The sequence below is a fragment of the Rousettus aegyptiacus genome, unplaced genomic scaffold, assembly GCF_014176215.1.
Source record: "Rousettus aegyptiacus isolate mRouAeg1 unplaced genomic scaffold, mRouAeg1.p scaffold_m13_p_3, whole genome shotgun sequence".
In the NCBI taxonomy this organism is placed as follows: Eukaryota; Metazoa; Chordata; class Mammalia; order Chiroptera; family Pteropodidae; genus Rousettus; species Rousettus aegyptiacus.
The window spans coordinates 82324697-82346720 of NW_023416306.1; the positions used below are offsets into that span (position 1 = coordinate 82324697).

The 22024-nt window shown below is 49.2% G+C and overlaps 1 protein-coding gene and 1 long non-coding RNA gene across 9 annotated transcripts in view; one reads left to right on the plus strand and one right to left on the minus strand.

The window, feature by feature from the left end:
* Nucleotides 1-14856, minus strand: part of CCDC33 (coiled-coil domain containing 33) — a 28227-nt gene extending 13371 nt beyond the window's left edge. For 7 of the 8 annotated variants that reach the window (XR_004949988.1, XM_036217835.1, XM_036217830.1 and 4 more), the window contains exon 1: nucleotides 14725-14856. Coding sequence is in view for 7 of the 8 variants with exons in the window: in XM_036217835.1 (XP_036073728.1) it covers nucleotides 14725-14793 (69 nt within the window). In the remaining variant the exon portion in view is untranslated. The remainder of the gene's footprint in view (nucleotides 1-14724) is intronic. The other variant, XM_036217831.1, reaches the window with a different exon arrangement.
* On the plus strand, nucleotides 13685-21049 carry LOC118600376. The gene is made up of 3 exons (XR_004949989.1): nucleotides 13685-13845; nucleotides 18408-18477; nucleotides 20653-21049. It is a non-coding gene; the product is annotated as an uncharacterized LOC118600376 (long non-coding RNA).
* The last annotated feature ends 975 nt before the right edge of the window (nucleotides 21050-22024 follow it).

A 22024-nucleotide genomic window follows, 5' to 3' on the forward strand; every position in this document is an offset into this window, starting at 1 on the left:
GCTATGGATGCTCCTGTGGGTCCTGCTCATAGGCCCTCACTGCAGCCTATGCATCCTGTGAGGTCTTCTCTAGTCCCATCCTGGAGAGTCAGATGGATTCAGCTATGCTTCCTTGCGGGGCCCTCTGACAGTGAGACTCAGACTGGTTCAGGGACATAAGGTCACACTGCCAACAAATGTAGAGATAGCACTGGAACCCAGACTCTGCTCTAAAATCTGTGCTCTTTGTGCTTAATCAACTGAGGAAGGTTGGAGGCCTCACCCAGAAGGAAGAATGGCTTGACTTTGAACTGAATCTGTCTCCAGAAATTAAAGGGCACTTATGAAGGAAGTGGCCAGCATAGGTACCAATGTCCATCTGATATCCTGAGGCTCCATTCTGCCTTTTGCTCCTAAGACCAAGGCTGCCTTGGGGTGGAAGTAGAAGAAGGGGTTTCCCTATTTGCCCAAGGAGCCAGACATGCCCGGGCCTCTCTGTGTCAGAAGAGGTAGGTGTGTAGCTTCATCTGCAGCTGGCTCAGCACAGTATGAATACAAAAGATTTGAATGAGGCACCTTATCACATTGTTGGCTCGCTGGCTACTCCTTCAGGGGCCCCAGGCAAGGAAGAACCTTGCCGGATGCTGGAGTGTGGGCATCTTAGCCCATGTGTAAGCAGGCAGAGGGCTGAGATCAGGGCTGTGCTTCTGAGTGAGGTGTTGAGGTTTGGACCAGATGCAAAGTCTGAGGCCTGGCATGTAAGGCCTCTTATAAGTTACCTGCTCATGCACACTGACCCAACCATTCCCTTCCAGCACACACTGTTATTCCCCCCTTCATCCCTCCACTCATTTTGAACTATCTGCAGAGAACCCTCCTCCCCCATTCCCATGACCTAATCTGTCCTTTTATGGTCCGCCCCATGAAGACTGTGTGTGTGTGTGTGCATGTGTGCACACATTCATGGAGGGAGTCCAAGGGGAAGGGGCTGCCAGCCCCTCAGCCTACCCCATGGGTCTGATCACCTTTTCTTCTCATTCAGGGCTCATTCTTTCTAACATCTCATTGTTCTTCATTCCAGCAGTCCCAGGGGTAAACAAAGCTCTGTTCTTAACATCCCCCCCTTTACAGACAAAGAAAGCTGAAGCCTGGATGAAGTGGGTGTCCTCGTCTCAGCCAGATGGCTCCTGTTGGAGAAAGGGTCATGGCTTCTTCCGGACTCCATGTCTTAGAGATTAGCTCTGTAGACCTTCCCCAGGCCCCTACACCACCCCCAGCCTGGCCTATCTCTGAGTGTGAGGTTTCCACAGGTGGGTGGAGAGGGACCCTGGCTTTGGCTTATACCCTTCAGTCTCTACTCTGACCAGTGCCCCCTGTCCATGGGACACAGAGAGGTGGCAGCCTGGTGGGCCTGCCCGCCTTTCCCAGTTTTGCCTATCCCTACAGCTGAGCAACCTTGGGCAGCACAGCTGATCTGGGAGGCTGCAGTCTGACTTATCCCTGAAGCCTGGGCTGAGCTCCCCACTCAGGGCCATGCTCTGCGTCACAGTCCAGCCTTGAGAACACACAGGACACCGTGTCCCAGATTTTTGTTATGGTCCTGCCCCTTCTTCCCCCAGTTCCTAGCTTGTTTGGGCTAGCACATCCTCTAAGGGCACTGCTTCCACCTGTATCTGATCCTGAGTGCCCACCGTACCCCCTAACCCCCTGACATCCCACAAGAACCCCAGCTTTTAGTTTGCTAAGGTGAGAAGCATTAGGTGGCCCCAGGTTTGAATCAACCCCCTGTCACTGAGTGCTGGTGGCTTTTGCTGCGTCAATACTTCCTCTCTGGCTCTGGAAGGGTGGCAGCTGTGCTCTGAGCCTTGGTGTCCTCATCTGTGGATGGAAAATAGCCCTCCTCAAGGGGTAGCTGTGGGGTGAGAGTGTGTGAGGAGAGCATGCCAAGCCCTGGCACACAGGGTACCTGGAGATGAATACCTGTCCTTGTGCCAACGTTTGAGTGCTTTTTTAAAAAAATTAATTATTCTTGCAATAGCCCTAGGTACTGAGCATGGGAAGTGTGATTTTATGACTATTTGTATTTTACAGACACTGAGGCCTCGTGCCCTCCTTGCCTGCCCTCTCTCTCATTAATTAAGAAAGAGGGGCAGTTAGTTATCTTTCACAAAACCCAGAAGAAGGCAATCCTTAGCCCTCTCCCTGCCCCCAACAAGAAATTCTTGGTGGAATAGGAGGCACTTCATCTAAGTGCGGAAGTTCAAATACACCTGTGGTCACTGCCGACTGTACTGACCAGAAGGGGCCTTATACTCTCATTTGACAAATGGGGAACCTGAGACCAGGAGGAGCAGAAGTATGCTCAAGGTCACAGAAACTAGTTGTAAAGTCTAGGCTGGAAGCAGACCAGTAAACAACCAGTCAAACACACTTTTGAGGCACCACTGTGTGCCAGGTCTATGCCATTCTGGGGCCATGGAGCACAGAGGAGTTCAGACTGACTCTGCCCATACTGGTTTCCTCCTACACTGAAGAGGTGACAGGAAGTGCCTGTGCCCAGCCTGGTGTTCAGGAAGGTTTCCTGGAGGAGGTGATAATCTGAGCTGACTCTTCGAAGATGAGCATGTGTTACCTGGAGATGAAGAGAGGTCTCTCCAGGCAGGGGGGGTGAGAGAATGTGTGATGAAGAACAAAGAAGGCAAGTTTCTGGAGAACAGGGTACAGGGAGGAGAAGGTAGGGGTATGGCCAGCGAGAAGGCAGGGCAGACAGGAAAAGGCCTTAGAGGCCTGTCTCAGGAGCTTGGACTCTGCCCTGCAGGCTACTGAGAGCCTAAGCTGGGGCACAGGAGTGCATGTGACAAGACCCCTCTGGTTGCTCAACACAGAGAATGAATTGGAAGAATGGAGGCAAGAGCAGTGAGTCAGGCAACACATGATGGACCTGTGTCAGGTAGAAAGCATGGAGATGAGGGCAGAAGGAAGAAAAGCAAGGAGTGGGGGGAAGGATGAGGAGGAATATCTGGTGTTTTGGTGCAGGAGGAGGTGCAGGCAGGAAGTGAGGGGGAGGAGGTGCTGGTTTGGGGAAGGGTAGGATGTATTACCTGTGAGGTACCTGTGCAGCCTCTAGGTAGAGGTGGCCACAGATAATGGTGGTGGTCAAGCTAGCTGGAGATAGAGGGGTGGAAGGGCAGCCTTCAGAGATGTGAGTGACACCTTGGAAGGGAGATTTTCCATGATCAGCGAAAGTGTAGAGTAGAATGGGGGTGGTTTTCAAAGACAAAAGAAGAGGATGGTAGTGGGAGAGGAGCCCTCAAGGTCAAGGCAATTGGCAGAGAGGTGGGAGGAAAAGGGGTTGGAGCAGGCTGGGAAAGCAGAACTTCAGAATGGAGAGGCAATGGCATTTCACTTTATGTAATGACACATTGGATAATGTAGACCGCCTCCCCACCCCCAACTCCCCATCCCAATCCCAGAGATAACCTCAAAACCTGGTTACAAAGTAAAAATCACCTTTAAAAATTATTAAAGAGGTAGCGAGATAGTAATAAATCATTGGACAGCGATAAGGGGCAGGTGGGGACTATGTGGTGGAACACTACACAGTGATGAAAAAGAGGAACCACAGCACCAAGCAACCAAACAGATGAATCTCACACATAAAACGTGAGCAAAAGAGCCATATGCAAAATAACATGCATACCGTGACGTTCGTTCAAGTTAAAAACAGAAACTATTAGGCCATAGTGATTACAGAGGCACTCTTAGGTGATGACAGTATAAAGAACAAAGCAAGACAATAAGCTGGCAAAGTGGTCATGTCTAGGAGAGGAGGGGCATGAGGGGCTTCTAGGTGCTGGTGATGGTCTATTTCTTGATGTGGATAGTGGCTTTGTGGGCATTTGTTTTGTAATAACTTGGTTATGTCTTATTTTTATGTTCAATGCAATATTCTCTATGTGGGTTACCTTTCACAATTAAAAAGGTTATTGAAAAAAGGAGAGAAGATTCACTTCTAACCAAGATGGCAGAGTAGGTAAATGCTGTGCTCACATCTTCCCCTGACTACAACTAAATTATAGAACCATCATTGAGAATCACCTGAACAGAATTCCTATAACTAAGAATATAAAGAAGTCATGTTGAGACTGGTAGGAGGGATGGAGATGTTGAATGGGCTGGCCCCACACGCTACCCACAGTGTAGTAATTAGTAATCAGGAGGGATATCTTGGTTGTGGAAGTTTCCCCTGAGGAGGAGAGGTCCCAGCCCCGTGCCCCATGGAATACCAGTGCCCAGAAAAGGAGTCTCCACAACTTCTGGCTCTGAAAACCAGTGGGGATTAGGGATGAGTGAGATGAAGGACTACTGGGGTCCCGGGTGTTCCTCTGGAAGAACCTATATAAGACTTGCTGGCTCACAAACTCACTTGCTCTAAGTTTGCAGAAAAAGCAGCTTGAAAAGCACCAGGGACATACAGGGAGGAACTATACTATCTTTGGGGTGAGTGCTTGAGGGGTAGGGTTCAGGGCCTCTCTCTCCAGGAATGGAAGTACTAGGAGGTGCCATTGCTCCTTTGTTGAACTCTTCCCCCATTGAACTGGCAGGCACAGGCAGGTGCCAAATCTGAGCTCTCTATTAACCTAACACTGTTTACCCCACCCTGGTGATTCCCTGAGATCTTGTCCCAACCCGCTTGTGTGCCCAGCCCAAGCCACTTCCAGGGGCTTTTCCACACAAGTGGCTGGACTTGGCTTGCAGTGTGGACTTTCCTAAAATTTCTCAAGGTCTACAGACCTGAAATAAGAAATGGCTTGTCTCAGCCTGTCTTGTACTTCTTGCTAAGTAGTCCCAAGCCTGGAACAAGCAGCAACCAGGGTCAACTTGCATTATAACTCCTATCAGGTGGCCCCAAGCCTCGCATGAGTTGCAGCCACTTCTGGCTTGGAAGGTAGCTACAACTAAGTCGCTACAAGTCCAGCACAAGTGGTGGCTAGCTTCAACTCACATTGTGGTGCCCACCAAAGGGTCCCAATCTCAACACTAGTGGCAGCCAGCCTCAGTTCACAGTATAGCCTCTTTCAAGCACCTCCAAACCCTGCACAAGTGGCAACAAACTGCAGAACACTTTGTAACTCCCACCACATGGCCCAAAGCCAGGAACAAATGATGGCTGACTTTGGCCTGCACTAAAGCCAAGACCCAACAACATACCTGATAAATGGCTTCAGATCACAGCAGAGTACCAGCTCCATAAACAACACACCCAAAGGGTTGACTCAATAGGCACCAGAACCCCACTAGAGAGGCTCTTTCTCTGTGGGATGTGCCCCCAAAACAGTTCATTTGCTATAGTCATGACCAGCCCTCATAGCCAGTCAACCTGAGGGTCAATACCACCCACTGAAATGTCAACAGAAATCAGAGCTCAACTACAACAGGTGAGCACACACAACTCACACAAGGGACATCCCTGGAACACCTGTCCTCAGTGAACAAGGAGACTGAACTACTGGATCCCACAGGACACCTACTACATAAGGTCTCTCTGCCAAGATTAGGAGATGCAGCAGATCTAACTATACATAGAAAAAAGAAAACATAAACAGGGAGGCAGCCAAAATGAGGAGATTAAAAAATATATATAACAACAACCAAAAAAATAAAGGAACAGGACAAAACTTCAGAAAAAAATACTAAGCAAAATGGAGGTGAGCGATCTACCAGATATAGAGTTCAATACAGTAGTTATAAGGATGCTCAATGAACTTAGGGAAAGAATAGATGAACTCATTGAGAACTTACACAAAAAGACAGACACCATAAAAAAGGAACAGTAAGAAATGAAGAATACAATAATTGAAATGAAGTATATTAGATGGAATCAACAGCAGAGTAGATGGAGCAGAGAATTGAATCAGTGATCTAGAAGAAAAGGTAGTAGAAAATACCCAATCAGAACAACAGAAAGAGAAAATTCTAAAAAGTAAGGATCATTTAAGGGACCTCTGAGACAACATCGAATATACCAACATTCACATTATATAGGTACCAGAAGGAGAAGAGAGAGAGGAAGGGTTTGAAACCCTATTTGAAGAAATAATAATGGAAAACTTCCCTAACATGGTGAAAGAAATAGACATACAAGTCCAGGAAGTGCAGAGGGTCCCAAACAAGATGAACCCAAACAGCCTAGATACATCATAATTAAAATGCCAAAGATTAAAAATAAAGAGAAAATCTTAAAAGCAGCGAGAATAAAACAATTATGTACAATGGAGATCCCATAAGACTGTCATCTGATTTCTCAACAGAAACTTTGGAGGCTAGAAGGGATTGGCATAAAATATTCAAAATGATGCAAAGCAGAGACCTACAATCAAGATACTCTACCCAGCAAGGCTCATTTAGAATCAGACAAGAAAAAGCTAAAGGAGTTCATTACCACTAAACAGGTATTACTAGAAATGTTAATGGGACTACTTTAATTAGGAAAGAAAAGTTTAAAAATATGAATGAGGAAATATAAGAAAGAAAAAAATCTCATTGACAGAGACAATCTCTTAGAGGATCAACCAACTATAAAGCTAGTATGAAAATTAAAGGCAAAGGTAGGAAGATAATGTGTAAGCACAACAACAAAACAAGAGATACACACACACACACAAAACAAGTAAAAGATAATGACAAAAACATAAATCTGGAGGGATGTGTAAAAATTGTAGTGATTTTAGAAGGTGTTTGAACTTAAGTGACCATCAACTTAAAATAGACTGGTATAAATATAGCTTGGTATATGAAATGCATGGTAACCACAAACCAAAAATCTACAGGAGATAAAAAAAAAGAAAAGAAAAAGAAAGAAACCCAAACACAACACTATAGAAAACATTTAACATACAGGAGAAGAGAGCAAGAGAAAAAGAAAGGAACAGAGAACTACAAAAGTAATCAGAAAACAATATGACAATAACTACATATCTATCAATAATTACTTTAAATGTAAATGGATTAAATGCCCCAATTCAAAGACATAGGGCGACTGAATGAATTAAAAGACAAACAAATGAACAAACAACAACAAAAAAACCCAAGACCTATTCATATGCTGCCTACAAGAGACCCACTTCAGATCAAAAATCACACTCAGACTGAAAGTAAAGGGATGGAAAACAATATTTCATACAAATGAAAATTTTAAAAAGCCAGGGTCGCAATATTTATATCAGACAAAATAGACTTTAAAACTCAGCTGTAACAAGAGACAAAGAAGGGCATTTCATAATGATAAAGGGTTCAATCCAACAAGAGGATATAACTCTGGTAAACATCTATGCACCCAACATAGGAGAACCTCAATATATAAAGCAAATATTGATAGACATAAAAAGAGAGAGATCACAGTAATACAGTAATGGTAGGGAACTTTAACATCCCATTAACATCAATGAATAGATCATCCAGGTAGAAAATCTGGCAGCCTTAAATGACACACTAGATTAGATGAATTTAATAAATATTTTTAGAACATGTCACCGCAGGGGAGCAGAATATGCATTTCTTTCAAGTGCACATGGAACATTTTCCAGGATAGACAACATGATAGGCCACAAACCAAGTCTCAATGAATTTAAGATTGAGATCATATCAAGCATCTTCTTTGATCACAATGGTATGAAATGAGAAATCAATTACAAGAAGAAAATTGAAAAACACACAAACATACGGAGTAACACGTATAGCAGTAACATGCTACTATAAACCATGAATGAATTAACAATACAATCAAGGAAGAAATCAAAAGCTACCTTGAGACAAGTGAAAAGGAAAACACAATGACCCCAAATTTATGTGACACCATCCAAGCAACTACAAGAGGGAAATTCAAAGAAATACAGGCTTAATTCAAAAAACAGAAAAACCTCAAACAATCTAAACTTATACCTACAGGAACTAGAATAAGAAGAACAAAGCCCAAAGTGAGAAGGAAGGAAATAATAAATAGAGCCTAAAAAACAATAGAAAAGATCAATAAAAGCAAGAGTTGGTTCTTTGAAAATATAAACAAAATTGATAAACCTCTAGCCAGATTTATCAAGAAAAAAAGAAAAGAAAATCAGAAATGAGAGTGGAGAAGTGACAATCAGCATCACAGAAACACAAAGGATTATAAGGGTATACTATGAACAATTATATGCCAATAAATTGGACAACCTGGGAGAAATGGATAAATTCCTAGAAACATACAATCTTCCAAGGCTGAATCAGGAAGAAACAGAAAGTCTGAACAGATAGATAACTGTTAACAAAAATCAGTCATCAAAAAACTCCCAACAAACAAAAACCCTGAACCAGATGGATTCACAGGTGAATTTTACCAAATATTCAGAGAAAAATTAATACCTACCCTTCTTAAAAACTATTCCAAAAGATTGAAGAAGAAAAGCTCTCAAATTCATTGTACAAGGCCAGTATTACTCTGATATCAAAAGCAGATAAAAAAGAAAATTATAGGCCAATATCCCTAATGAACATAGATGCAAAAAATCCTCAACAAAATATTAGCAAACCAAATTCAGCGATACATTAAAAAGGTCATACACCATGATCAAGTGGGATTTATTCTTGGGATGCAAGTTTGGTTCAATATCAGCAAATCAATTAATGTGATACATCACATAAACAAAATGAAAGATAAAAATCATATAATTATACTAATAGATATAGAAAAAATATTTAACAAAATCCAGCATCCACAAGTGTTGCTGAGGATGTGGAGAATGGAAACCCTTGTGTACTGTTGGTGGAATTGCAAATTGGTGCAACCACTATGGAAAATTCCTCAAAAAAATCAAAACTAGAACTACTATATGACCCAATAACTCCACCGCTGGGTATTTACCTGAAGAAATCTGAAACACTAATTTGAAAAGATATCTGCACCCCTATATTCATTGCAACATTATTTACAATAGCCAAGATATGTAAGCAACCTAAGTGTCCCTCTATAGATGAATGGATAAAGAAGAAGTGGTTTATACTCAATGGAATATTACTCAGTCATAAAGGAGAATGAAATTTTGCCATTTGTGACAACAGGGATGAGCCTAGAGGGTATTATGCTAAATGAAATAAGTCAGACAGAGAAAGACAAATACCACATGACTTCACTTATATGAGAAATCTATAAACAAAAATAAATGAACAAAACAGAAACAAATTCATAGGTACATTCATTGATGGTTGCCAGATTAGTGGGGGGTTGGGGGCAGGGGTGAAAAGCTGAAGGTATTAAGTAGTACAAACTGCCAATTATAAAAAATAGTCATGGGAATATAAAGTACAGCATAAGGAATATAGTCATTAATATTGTATGGTGTCAGATGGGTATTTGACTTATTGGGGTGATTGCTTTATAAGTTATATAAATATCTAACCGCTATGTTGTGCACCTCTACAACAAAGTGTAATATTGGATGTCAACTGTAATTGAAAAAAAAATTAAGGAAAAAAAGAAAAGAAAAAGGGAGAAAAGTTTTAATAGTTTTCAAATTTTTGGAAAGAACCTCTAGGTGCGACCTCAAGGATGTGGCCTGTGGTGATTGGCCAGTGCTCTGGATGCCAGAGTGCGGGGAAGTGAGGACTGAGGGGAACAGTGAGGTTGTGAAGGGACAGAGGTAGCTGGGGACGCGGGGTGGAGGAGAGGGAGGGAGAGGATTTTCTGGAGAATGAGGAGACTGGCAGGGAGGCGTGTATAGGGAGGGTGGGCCTGGAGCAGTGGGGAGGGTTGGGGAGAAGCTTCACTCTCCTAGGGTAAGGAAGGAGGCTGGGGGCCCTGGACTGGTACAAACAGGTATCTGGATCACAGACAACACAGGTATCAGGGCTTTTCCAGGTGTGGAGTGAGTGGGAGCAGAGGCTGAGCCAGGGCAATGGGTTTAGTGGGCCAGGTGCACGCCCTGCTCTCCTTTGCCCTTCTCTGAGCAGCCATCTAACCTGTGGGTCCCCAGGCTCAAGGATCAGTCAGTCAATTTACTGGCAGGCCCAGGCCACCTGCCATGTGGTTTGCCTTTACAGCCAGCAGAGGGCAGTCACTTCCCATAGATGCTCCAGCATCAGCCCTTAGCGGGAATGAGGCTGGCCTTAGGAGCTACACAGATCACAACTGGGGGCTGGGGGCTGGGGGCTGGGGGCATGGATAGACGACTGTCTTGCTGTCCAGCCCTGGGCAAACATGTCTCCTCTTCAGACAGTCCAGCCTGCCTTCTTATACCTTCTTCCCCCAAACTCCCAGCTCTGAGGTTCTTTTTGATGGATGTCCTTTGAGGAGAATGACCTATGGAGTCCAGAGAGGTGCAGTGTCTTGCTTGAGGTCACATAACAAATTCTGAACTTCAGCTGAGGCCTCTGTCATGAGCCAGTGCCAGGGTAAATGATGGGGCCGAGTGGCGAGGGGAGGGGCTTAGGACAAGAGCCATCTCAAAGCACCAAAGTGACCTTATCTGAAGTAATACCTGCACAGGAGCAGACATCTGAGGCTCACCTTTGTGCACAGGACAGTTGAGAGGGACTTGGATATAATTTAAAAAGTATAACGTGCACACACACACACACACACACACACATCGATCTTTGGACATCAGACAAGATTCTTTGACCCGCTTTGAAAGACACAGTATAGACACTCAAACCAGGTGGGGCCTGTAGGGTCCCCTGGGGCCTAATGATAGCAGCTTTCTTTGTCGAATGCCTGCCACTGGCCAGGTCCTTTGTACACTTTGTCCCTAATCCCAGCAATGAGTCTGCAAGGGGGCCTTTTCATTTCCAGTTTCCCGAGGAGGAAGCTAAGGCCTAGAGCCAGAAAGTCTCAGTGATTTGTTGAAAAGCTGCCCCACTGCCAGGGGCAGAGCTGTTCTGCTTGGGTTTCTCAGGGTATGGATGAGAGCGTGTGCTACTACAGAGCCAACACAGGCATGCCTTGGGTGGGGGCATGGAGCTACGTCTCCAAAGGGACAGAATAAGCTGCCACCTGCCCTTGACCTTCTCCATACACAAGGTACTGGGACTATTTCTCCTAGGCAAGGTGTCTGCTGCAGGAGAGGAGGTGTACACATCAACCAGACCCATCCAATACCCTTCCAGCTGTGAGGTGCTTTTAGAACCCAAAGGAGCTGCCTTTCTGAGTCAGGGATAGAAAGATTCTTATTCCCCCAGAGCCTGACCAGGCCTGTTTCCTGGTGCCCCCGATCCCTACCTAAGGATAAGAGGGGCCAATTCTACTTAGGACACCCCTCTGCCCCTGAGAAATCAGCTAATAATGCAATGTATCCACTCTCCTTCAGGGATCTCCTCTGCACAGGAACATCTGTTTGCAGAAAATGCCCAGGCACCAGGGTGGGTAGACCCTTCACTGCTCCTGGCTAACTGATCTGATCTCCGTAGCCTTCTCCTTCAAGCAGGCCCCCTAGTTCTCTGCCTCTCTTATGGCTAGACTTTCTTTGAGCTGCCTCAAAACACAACTTTCTTCTCTGGTAGATGAAAGATGGCTGAAAATGCTGTGCTATTCCTCTCACTGAGAAATGGGATCTAATTCCCCTCCCCTTGCGATTCGACCTGCCTTAGAGGCTTGCAGAATGCAGTGCCATGATGTTCTAGGACTTCTGAGGCTAGGTCATCAGAAACCTTGAAGCTGCTGCCTTTCTTCTGGGAACACTTGCTGTTTCCTGGGAAGAAGTTCCGCTACCCTAAGACTGCCATGCTGTGAGGAAGCCCAAAGTAGTGGTGTGGGAAATAACCGTGTCCACCAAGCCTCAGGTGGTCCAGCCCCTGTCTGGTTGGTCAGCTAAGCTGAGAACCCAGATGTCCGTCAGTTGCAGATGGAGACCAGGCCTCCCTGCTGTGCCTTGGCTGAGCTCCTGACCCACAGAATTATAAGCTGGAATAATAAATGACAGAATGATTGCCCTAAGTCAAATGTTTTAGGGTGATTTGTCCTGTTGCAGTAGGTAACCTGAACATTCTCCCTGGCTTCTCAGAGCTCTTCAGTGGTTCCTACATGCCCTCATGATAAACTTTCAACTGAATTTCAAGGCGGTCTATCCCAGCGCTAACCCCCCTTTTGGAAATTAGCTCTGGTCACTCTGCTCATGGGCCAGCCTTCTGTCTCATACCTCTGCCACCCTAGCCTGGCACTCCCTATCCCACCAAGGACCGCCTACACACTTTCCCTCTAGCTCCCAGGAGATCCTGGCAGCAAGGAAGTGCTTCCTGTCCTCTCTGAAACCTCTGGTTGTTGTCCTGAGTTGGGGAAGTAGGGCCAAGCAGAACCCTTAGGACTGGTGACCAAGAATCCTGCTAGTGCCAGATTTGCCATCATTTGACTCAGCTCCTGCAGGTCCTGCAGGATGTCTGAGAGGCCCCTCTTGGCTATATGTTAGATCTAATACCATTAGCAGGAATTACCCACAGTTCTTTAAAATGAAAACATTCAATTTGTGCAAATTGGTGCCGGCCTCCTCTAATTTCTAAGATCAGAGCTCTGAGCGAAAGCTCAATTCCATGTGGTGGAGGGCTGTCTCAGGGAAGTGTGGGAGAGGGCAGAGATTGCGCTAAAGATCTGCTTAAAGAGGATGTTACTTCCTGGGGCAGGGCTCATCATGGCTAAGAAGCCTCTTGCTCCCAGGTACGCCCAGGCTGACACCTCTGCATCCGTGGCCCCTGTGCCCTAGGCTGCTGCCCACTCACCCAGCCCAGCCCAGCTCCCTTCCCACCTGCCTGGGACAGTGTGACAATAGAACCCCGTGGTCATGAGAACCACAGGGTTTTCTTTTCCTCATTCATTCTTTCTCTCCTGTCTCCTCTCCCCACCCTCCCTCCCTTCCTTCCCCCTCCTCTCCCTCCTCTCTCTCCTCCCCTTCCTGTCCCTTCTCTTCCTCCTCCCGCTCCTCTCCCTCCTCCTCACTCTCTCTCCTCATCACCACCAGAGGGCAGGCCAGGGAGGTCCATGAGTACTATTACCAGTGGAGGCTAGAGGCCCCGGCTGGCTAGCCTGAGGTCAGGCAACAGGGGTGTGGCAGAGCAGGAGAGGTTACACTGCAGGACGCACAGGGCCAGGCATGGTAAAGGACAGGGCGATCTCCACAATGGGACCTTGGTCCTGGGGATGGGAGCCTGGAAGAGGTGTGACCCCAGAGGCTTTACTACCTGCCACTGCTCTTGAGGCCAAGCCCAAGGAGCTCTGCTTCTAGCTTGAGGGCAGTCCAGAGACACAAGAGGTCCTAGAGCTTGGGCCCTGCTCACCCCAGATCCCTGCTTCAGAGTCCCCTTGAATGTCAGCTGAGCCTCCCAACCACAAAACAAATTGCTGTTTAAAACCTGCTTCCCGAGGGGTAGGCAGTTGCTTCTTTGTTCAGCCCAAGGTTATAGCAAAGAAACAAAAGGAGTGAGTTTCCCTTTCTTTTGTTCTTTCTTTTCCTTCCTGCTGAAGGAGAGACGGTGCCTAGAAAGCTTTTGTGCTTAGCACAGAGGACGTGAAACTCCAAGGGGTAGTGAGGCCTTGGCCACTGACCCCAGCCCCTGTTAATTGGCCTCTGCAGGAGCTGGGACTGCTAATTGGGCTGTGCCTGGACAATGGGGCTGGGGCGGGGGTGGGGCTGGCTTGGAGGAGGGGCTTTCTGGAAAATGTTTTGTCTTGCCATTTTCAGTTCCCCTTCCAGGCCTTCCAGAACCCTGCTTTCAAGGCTGCACTCTGGGCCCTCCTCCTCCAAGGAAACCCTAAGCACGGCCATCAGTCATTCTTCCTCAGGTTTGTGACTCAGAGTCCTGCCACTCTTGGACTCAACTTGGAGCTGGCCCTTGCCCTCCGCTCAGGTAAGTATAGGGTCAGGCACTCAGAGGACTGGTGAGGGGCCAGACCCCAGCCCTGGCCACATAGGCCCTGCTTATTCTCCCATAAGAAACTCTTCCTCACTGCTCACCTTCTGCCAGAACCTGCCCTGGTTAGACCTTTGCTGCTCTGAATGCCCCATGTTGGGTGCCGGAAGAGCCCTGGCTAGAGTCCAGAACATTCGGCTCTAATCTAGCCTCTGCCCACACGTGCTAGATGACTTTAAGCGAGGCCCTTGCCCACAAGGCTCTGGCCACCCTGTGCCTCTTCATCTGTCAGCTGGGGTGATGATCCCTGTTGGGGTGTGTTCTGGGGTTTTTGCCACAGTGGAAAAGCAAGAGCTTTGGCAATTGGGGTCTGAATGAGAAGATTGTCGTCACTAAGGCAAGGAAGACCAGCCCCCTCGCCTGGGTTTGATCAGCTCTCCTTGGATGCTCCCACCTGCATCTTCCTCTCTCTCTTTCCTAATCCTGTGTGAGCTCTACCCTGCCAGCAAGCCTTCTGGCCTGACTCTCCAGGGCCTGGGCAAGGCCACTTTCTAGGATTCAGAGCTGGTCTATCAAGAGGCAAGAGCAGGAGACAATGGTTACTTTAAGGGATTTTCCTTAAAATTAAATTCTGTCTTCCCTCCTGGGTTCCTGAGTGTGAGCTCAGGGGGCCTGGCAGGGGCTGGAGACCCCATACAAAGTTGCTATGACTGTGGAAATCTGAGGCCAATGTCCAAAGGCCTAATCTTCTGGTCTTCTCCCAACCTTGCTCTGGGAACAGCTCTACTGATTGCCAGGCAACACACCCCAACACACCTACCCGCTAGGTGGGCCAATCCATCCTCCCAGAACCGGTGGATGTGGGGGCAGACTTACAGAGTAGCTGTCAAGGAAACCTGGGGCAGCCTTGGGGGCCGGAGGGGATGGGGAGCCTGGCTCCCCCATCTTTCCTGCTAGCAGTCTTGTTACTCAGGATGGGTCCCCAGGGACCGTTGCTACAACAAGTACCTGCCTGGTAACCAAGCCCAGCCCTGAGCTGAAAGCAGGGAGGCCTGGGGGGGGGGGGGTCAATTCCCTTTTGTCCCTGGGTGGGGTGGTTGAAATCAGGCTAGACTCATTTCTTGGCCAGGAAACTACAAGGAGGTGCAGGGCCTGGGAGTGCTGTGGGGCTAGGAGGCCAGGAAAGGAGCTACGCTTTGAAGGGCTGTGGTCTTCTGTCCTCCCAGCCCCAGTCAGCACCCTTCCTCCCCTGTCCTGCTCTCAGTCTCCCCCTCGGTCTCCCCTCCATCTCCACTTCCTCTGCTCCCTGGCACTCCTACCCCTCAGCCTCCCCACTCTTCCTCATGCTCCCCCTTCCCATCAGTTACCCCATATTTCTGCCCCTCAGTCTCCCCTCTGCTCCTCCATCGCCCCCTTGCCCCTCAGTAGCCCACCTCCTCCTCTCACACCTGTACAGCATGGCCTAGGGCCCTATGCCTGTTCCAGGGCCTTCCCATCTCTGTTTTCCTGATGGTCTGGACAAATTCCTTTCCCTTTAGTTCAGCAGACACATGGGTGGATGTTTTTCAAAGGAACTCATTGGGAAGCAAAAGGAAAACAAACCCAAACAAGGCAGCCCATCACCTGGAAACAGCCTGGTCGCTAAGACAGGGCCATCTGCTTTAACTGTCCAGGGCCTAGGGTACAGAGATTCCCTCCTAGGGCATGGAGGAGTCTGTCTCCTTTTTTCTCGACTGAATCGGGTCCAGCCTGTCTGATCCAGGCAACTTGGCCCCAAAACCTGTCCCGATAGGCAACCCCATCAGCACTGAGCAAGGTGCCTGCACAGAGCCAGGACTCCATAAATAGTTGTTCACTTGTTTAACGAATGGATGGGTGAATGTTAGGGGTCTCTAGTAACACAATAATAATCCTGACTGGACAGTCCAGGACAGACAGCTCAACCTGTTTCAAAAGCTCCCACTAAGGTACCACATACCCCTGGGCTGCTGGGTGCTAGCTCAGAACTCTGCATGGGGAAAGGGGGCGGGGGGCTCTGGCCTCTGTCAGTGTTGCAGGGGGGCCCTTACTCTTCTCATTTGCAGCCCTAATTAGTCATTTAATTCACTTTGAGACCCTGGAGATTCCCCTTTTTATTGCTGGGGTTTCTTCCTCTGTATAATAGAAATGGGGCAGGGCAGCTGGACCGGACAAGCCCCACGCTACTCTGGCTCACATCTGAGCTGGCCTGTAGCAGTGGAAAGGGAGCGAGTCTTGAGTTTGCTCAGTGCTAAGTTTGAGTCTCTGCTTTCCTATTAATTATCTGTGTGACTGTGGAGAGGCCAGTTGGTCGCCTCTCCGAGCCTCAGTTTCCTATTCTGTAAGATGGAGACCATGACTGCACCCATCTCTTAGAGCTGTTGGGGGTTTAATAAGGTTGTGGGTGTAAAGCTCCAAGCAGAGTACCTGGCACATGAGTGGCTCTGTGTGACTCATGGGGGCTCTGGGGAGGCCTAATATTTCTCTAGGGAAATGAAAATGAGGCTTGTGATAGAGATGGCCATCCTCTCTGGACAGCACTAGCCACCCCTATGGCATCTTAAAGTGGGCCTTTCTGATCCTGCCCTTCAGCTTCCCCACCAGGAAAACGGGCTCTGCTGTTCATGTGTCCCCCTCCTCCCCCCACCCCATCCCAAGATCCTGGGCCAGAAGCCTGGGATAAAGGCAAAGCCAGACTGGTGCCCCTCCCAGCCTGGCCTTCAGCCACCCCTCACTGAGAGGGGCCCAGTGCTCCCACTCCCGCTGCACTGCCAATCGATTGAATCTGCTCCCATCCTCAGGCACGCCATGAATTTTTCATCAAAGGGCTGTAGACTTTGGGAAACGCACAATTAGAAGCCCCATCAATAATGCACCAAGCAGAGGCATTGGCTGAGCTCAGCCAGGCCCCAGCATGACTGTCTTCCAGCCTTGCTCTGGTGGGAGGGGAGGTAGGAGGGACCCCTTAAAGGTCCTCACTGTACACAGAACAAGTATGGAATGCCTACCAGAAGAGTTGAGCCTGCCCCTTAAAGCCCCAGTGGGACCTGCCAGCTCTCAGGTACTTCATCTATAAAATGGCTTCTAAGGAGTCCCTCACTTCTTAAAGTATGATGCGACACAGCAGAAAGTTGTTATGTGAAGACTAGGGTTCTTCGTGGGGCTGGGGGTCATCCTTCTTCCATGGGGTCTCAGGAAGCAGGGTTGGCACTAGGCTGGGGTGGGGAGGAAGAAGAGGGGAGCATGGAAATGACTGGTGGCCCTGGGGGGGCTTTATTCACCTAGCTTGGTGGTCAAGGTCACCTGCGGTCCAGCCCTACTGCCCTCCAGCCTCATAGCACCGCTCCTCTTCTGTAGGCATCCACTTCCTGCAACTTCAGAACACTTGGGGGAAGAACAGGTTCTGTTCCTTCCTGTCTCTGCCTTGAAGTTCTTCCACCAACAGGACTGAGGCGTCCTTGCCTTGTCTCTTTTGATCCATTCTTCAGAGCTGGCCTCCTGACAAAAGCTTTTCCTCTCTTCCTTGGCTAGAAGGGATGGTGACTTCCTTTTCTGAGTTTCTAGAGCCTGAATTAGGTAGGTAGTAACGACAAGTGTTTCCCATGCAGATAAGGTTCTAAATACTTTATATGGATCATTCTAACTTCATCCCTACAGTAACTGGGCGAGGCAGTTGCTGTCATGCCCATTCTACAGTGGGGGAGAGTGAGGCAGGAATTGGTCAGAGAATTTGTCTCAGTGGGAGAGCTGCTTCCGGAGCCTACCTCCCCAGACCCTGGGGCTGGTGCTCATGTCTTTGACTGGCCTTTAAGTCCACAAGAGCAGGGCTCATGCTCCCCACTACCTCACTCATGAGGGCTAGGATCTCCCCACAGCAGAGCCTGGGGTTCTCCTGCCCCCAGCTCAGGGGAACTCAGGGTCAGAGCCAGAGGCTGTTAATACCCACTGGCTCTCTGCTCTCCCACACCAACAGGTTCCAGGCCTGGCTCTTGCATGCTGACGCTGTCCCTCCTTTCAATAAGGCCACCACATTGATACACAGGGAAGGGGGAGATGATACCGTGGCTGAGGTGGTTTGTACCATTGCTTCTGGCATGTTGCTGGATTTCTTTGGGTCCTACTAGCTGTGGGCCTCTGCTCTAGCCTGTACCCAGCATTCTGTGTCCTTGTATATGGGCTGTCATGGAGGAGTACCTTGAGGCCTAGCATTTGCCAATGGAGTAAAGTAAAGGCCTTTGTTTCTAAAACCCTTTTCTGGCAGAACTGCCACCAGTGGGCCTGAAATACAAAATAGAGGCCACGAATCACATGCCCCACCACCTTCCACCACTTGGCCAAACCCTAAGCCCAGGAGCCCATGCAGGACATGCGTTGGGGCTAGCTGCAGCAGAGAACTCACTGTGATTCCAAGGAGGCTCACACGGGGGCTCTGGGATGGGCCCTGGGGGTAGAAAGCAGCTGGGGGAAGATGAGCAGGGAGCTGGGTCCCTCCCCAGTTGTGCACTGCCTTTGGACCTAATGAATCTACTGTCTGTCCCTAGGACCTCCATGACCCTATTGGTGGACAGCCAGGGTGGCAGGAGGAGCATCACCTTCCATCTGTGGGGGATGGTGAGTGCTGCCTTTCCCTCAACCCAGGCTAAGGACTAGGGTCCATCCAGTTCAATGCACTTTCTCCAGCAGCCCCACTCGCCCAGGCCCTGTACTGGGCACTGGAGAAACAGATGTAAACAAGGCTTAGTCTCTGTTCCTGAGGAGGTTATATTCTAGTGGATGTGGCAGCAGGCATAGCAGAGCCCTCAGCCAACTCCCTCACCACCCCGGGGTGCAGGAAGGAGTACAAGAAAGGGCATTTCAGAACTGGAATAGGTTTTGAAAGGTGAGTAGGAGTTTGTCAGGTGATAAAGGAGTGAGGAAGGGGTGCGTTCCTGGCAGAGGGAACAGTAGGAGCAAAGGTGTGAGGTGACAAGCAACCTGGCACTGTGGGGAAATAAAGATGCGAAGCGTGGAGGGTTGGGGTGGAGGGAGATGAGGCTGGCGCGGCTGCAGAGCCATCTTTGGGCCTAGAATGCCAGTCCAAGGCCCAACGAGGAGCGTGTGATAGTCAAATGAATTGGGCTGGGCCAGAAGTAGATGCTGGCACCAAGCACGACTATGAAGCCTCTCTCAGGCTAAGGCTTGGTTGCCTTGTAAATGTGCCTAGTGTGCTTCGCAGGACACCAGAGCCCAGAGAGGGCAGGAGGTTGCCCAGCCTCCCACAGCATCTCTGTGGCAGAGCCAGCTCAGATTCATACCCTCCAGGGCTGGGAAAGCCAGGCCATCTGGAGAATCTGTGCTGAAGGCTGGCAGCACAGGCTGTCAGAGCTGGAAGGGGCTTTCTAGAGGGAAGTGCAGCCCCCAGAGGACTAGGGGTGGGATCTTGGCCACCAGGAACCTTGGATGGGGAGACAGCAATGGGCAGGCAACCTCAGGATACTGCCCTTTATCGGCTCTTAGATAGGCCACCTGCCCTGACATCCTGTAGCCGCCGGGTCACACCCACCCACCCAGTCTAGATCCCTGTGTCTCCCTTCACTCATGCTGTGTGAGGGAAACAGACCTGGCAGTGGCTTCTCAGCCCCCTTCGACTTCGTGACTCAATGATGTCACTGTTCTTGGAGCGGGAGCTAGAGCTGGGACCAGAAACAGAGCCCTGCCTCTCAGCCCCCAGAGGCAGTCAGTCTTCCAGGGGATGGCTTGATGTGGGGCTGGGGGGCTTCCTCTGGAGGCCTAAAGCCCTGCCTGATGGGGTCAGGCTCAGATGGTGCCTACATGGCTCCCCAGGGTGAAGGACCGGGGTGGGGAGGGAGATGAAGGAAGAGTAAGACTTGGCCTCACCTTCAAGAGTCCTAGACTGAGGAAGGAGAAGTGCCCCATCTTAAGGAGCCCCAGCTTGAGGGGGGTTCCATGTCCCTGCTCTGGAGTACATCTGAGGAGGAGGCAGGGCCCACACACTCTCGATAAGGACACATGAAAAGAACAGATGGTGCCAACAAGTGCAAATTAATTGAGCGAAACCTGTGTACACAGGCGCTGTGAACAGGCGGGCTGACAGGCTAGGGAGGGGTTGGCGGGGGACAGGACAGGGAGTGGGAGAAGCTGTAACGAGCACTTATCGATGTCTCGCTGGATCTGCAGCCCGGAGCACAGTTATTGACAAAGCCTGTCTATAAATCACCCAGCCCTGTCTCCAGAAACCTTAATTACGGGGCCTCATTACCCCTCACACCTCTAGGCACAGGGGACCATCCTGATCCAGAGTAGCTGCTGACACTGCGGCAGGCTTATGACAGCTGGACAGAGCCCAGGCAGAAAGAGATGCACAGCGGGGATGCCTTTGGGGAAGACAATTTAGGGTCCCATGCCCCGAGGAGTGGGAATGGATGGAGGCCCAGCCTCCAGATCAACCAAGGGCCAGGGGATGGAAGGGACTTAGGCGGCAGGGAGCTCAGGATTTACATTCCAGTTTCGTCAGTTACATGTGACTTCGATGAGCACTTTGCCTCTCTGAACCTGTTTCGTCACCTGTGCAGTGGGAAGAGGGCTGTAGTGAAGATTAAGTGAGCAAAGTCTGTCTAGGGTTGAGCACAGTGCCTGCCACTGCTGCGTGTATAACACATGCCCCTTCTCTCTCTGTCACTCTGCCTGAGGCTGTTGAGAAAGAAAAAAGCAGGCCCTGATGGCAAGGATCTGGCCTGGTATGCACGACTAAATCTTGGTGTTTTCCTGTGGAACATTATTTCACAGCATCCTACAAGGCCACTCTCTGATCATGATGTAGCAAGACAAAAACAAGACCACTCCACAATCAGACGTGAACACAGATGAAACATGAACATTGTCCAAACCACAAGAACGACCAGACAGCAGCCTTCTCTGGCTAATCCGAGTGCTTGCTGCTGCTTTACCAAGGACCATTTTGGCCTCGTTTCATTTCTCCTGCCTTCTGGATAAGAATTAACTACAATTCTCACTCATAGAATTATCACACCTCCTGGGAGCATCCAACCAGAGCAAAGCCCTGTGTCCTTGAACTCTCCCCACCTCACCTAAGCCAACAGAATCCTTTCTGTCCTTTCCAACACACTTCTTGATGCCCCCACTCCCTGTGGTGGACAGCCCCTTGCCCTTGGCTGCAGTGAGTTAATAAACCCAACTTGCTTCAATTACAGGTGTGTTCTTGGTTATCTTTGGCTGAAGGGAATTGCAATTCTACTATTGGAGTATTGTCTCTTTAGTGTGTTCTCTGGGCTTGAATTCTACTCTCATTTTCACTTTCCTCATTTCATTATTTCTCTGAAGGTATGGGACACTGCTTCCTATTCACTGTCCGCTCCCCAGGCCAAGAGAAAAGCGCCCTGAAGCAGGGTCGTTGTGGGGAGAGGTCCTGGGACCACCTGTTAATTAGTCTCTGGTGTGGGATATGGAGCCTCAAGCCAGAAGTCTGGGCCTCATGAGGGACCCAGTGGGTCACAGTAGATGGGGGTGGAGCCAGGGTAACAGGGGAGCTGGAGGCGCAGCCTCCCTTCCCTCTGCCTCAGGCTCATCTTAGCCCCTGGAAAGGCAGCACTGGGAGGGAGAGTGAAGAGGGAGGGGTCCTCTGCTCAAAATGACCAAGCCTGGTGGGCCAGAAGGAGCAGACCCACAGGGCTTTCTGGGGGGAGGCTGGCATGGCTGGGCAATGCCTTAAGGAACTTGGGAACGGGGCATGTATAGGTATCCATCCCCGGGAGCTCACCTACCTTGTCCCTGACTCTCTGGCCCTATCTAGATTCTTTTTTAGGGGTTCTTATATCCTCCCCTCCACCGCCCTCAATGTCTGGACCCTTCCTGGCTGGTTCACTCCTGCCTCCAGCTCAGGCCAGAGTGTTCTCCCCTCTCCATTTCTGCTGAGCTCATGGCTCACCCCAGAGCTGTACAAAGTATCTCTGCTTTCGGACCCTGGGCAATGCTCTGAAAATCCATGTGTCCCACTTTGCCTTTGGAGGCCTGAGCCTTAAGACACTTGGTCCCTTCAGAGCTGCTTCTCACTTGGCTTGTCACCTGGCCTCTTTTGGCCATTTCCCTTTTCATGACTTGCCCTCCTCCATGAATCCTCCTGGGCCCAGACCCTCACAGA